Source organism: Penaeus monodon, chromosome 23 (assembly GCF_015228065.2).
Source record: "Penaeus monodon isolate SGIC_2016 chromosome 23, NSTDA_Pmon_1, whole genome shotgun sequence".
In the NCBI taxonomy this organism is placed as follows: domain Eukaryota; kingdom Metazoa; phylum Arthropoda; class Malacostraca; order Decapoda; family Penaeidae; genus Penaeus; species Penaeus monodon.
Window position 1 is genome coordinate 40,774,023 of NC_051408.1, and position 743 is coordinate 40,774,765.

At 44.0% G+C, this 743-nt stretch overlaps 1 protein-coding gene across 10 annotated transcripts in view; it reads left to right on the forward strand.

The window, feature by feature from the left end:
* Positions 1–743, forward strand: part of LOC119588069 (leucine-rich repeat serine/threonine-protein kinase 1-like) — a 34,372-nt gene that overhangs the window by 16,062 nt on the left and 17,567 nt on the right. For 8 of the 10 annotated variants that reach the window (XM_037936766.1, XM_037936764.1, XM_037936767.1 and 5 more), the window contains exons 16-17: positions 6–277; positions 491–619. In XM_037936766.1, coding sequence (XP_037792694.1) covers positions 6–277; positions 491–619 — 401 coding nt within the window. The remainder of the gene's footprint in view (positions 1–5; positions 278–490; positions 620–743) is intronic. The other 2 variants (XM_037936768.1, XM_037936773.1) reach the window with 1 other exon arrangement.

Sequence of the window (743 nt, forward strand, 5' to 3'; positions counted from 1 at the left end):
AGTAGTACAAACTAGTAAACTCCACCCCTTCTCCTTCCTCCCGCCTCACAATTACATAGGTCGAAAGTACAGCCAGAACCTGAACGTAAACCGCGTGAGGGGGGGCACTAGCTCCCCCTTGGGCGTCTCCCCCACCCCCGGGCTCTGCATCCACCGCCGTCACATTCGCCTCGAGTCTCTAAGGACCCTCATCCTGGCCGACAACTCTCTCACACGCCTCAACCTCTACCTGGACGACAACGAATTCTCTGTCGTTTCAGAAGTTGATGAAAATGAAGTGAGTTCAGTAATGGGTAACGGATGTTGTTCGTTCATTTATATGTGTTATAGATGTTTGTATTTTATCCTTTTTTTTATGATCTCTGTTTAGGTGAAAAGGAAGATTTCTCTTGTTTATATTTAGTTGAGCTCTTCTTTATTTCTGTCTGTCATAGAAAGGAAAAGAAGAGACAGATAGTGAAGCACTGATTGACCCCTTTCTCATTCCCAGGCCAGTCCCGTCCGAAGCAGTGCACCAAGGAAGTCCTGGTTGCTGTTTCCTAACCTGTCAATGTTGGATGTCAGTAACAACCTCCTCAGAGAGTTACCAACAACACTTCACGAGCTTACAAACTTGTCTGTAAGTTACAATAGCACCAAAAGAGCAGAGCATATGTACTTGCTCAGAGTTTCTTTATTAATCACTCAAATAAGAGTAATATGTGAGGAAATGGATGGAAGTTTATACAGAGTGGTATATTTAA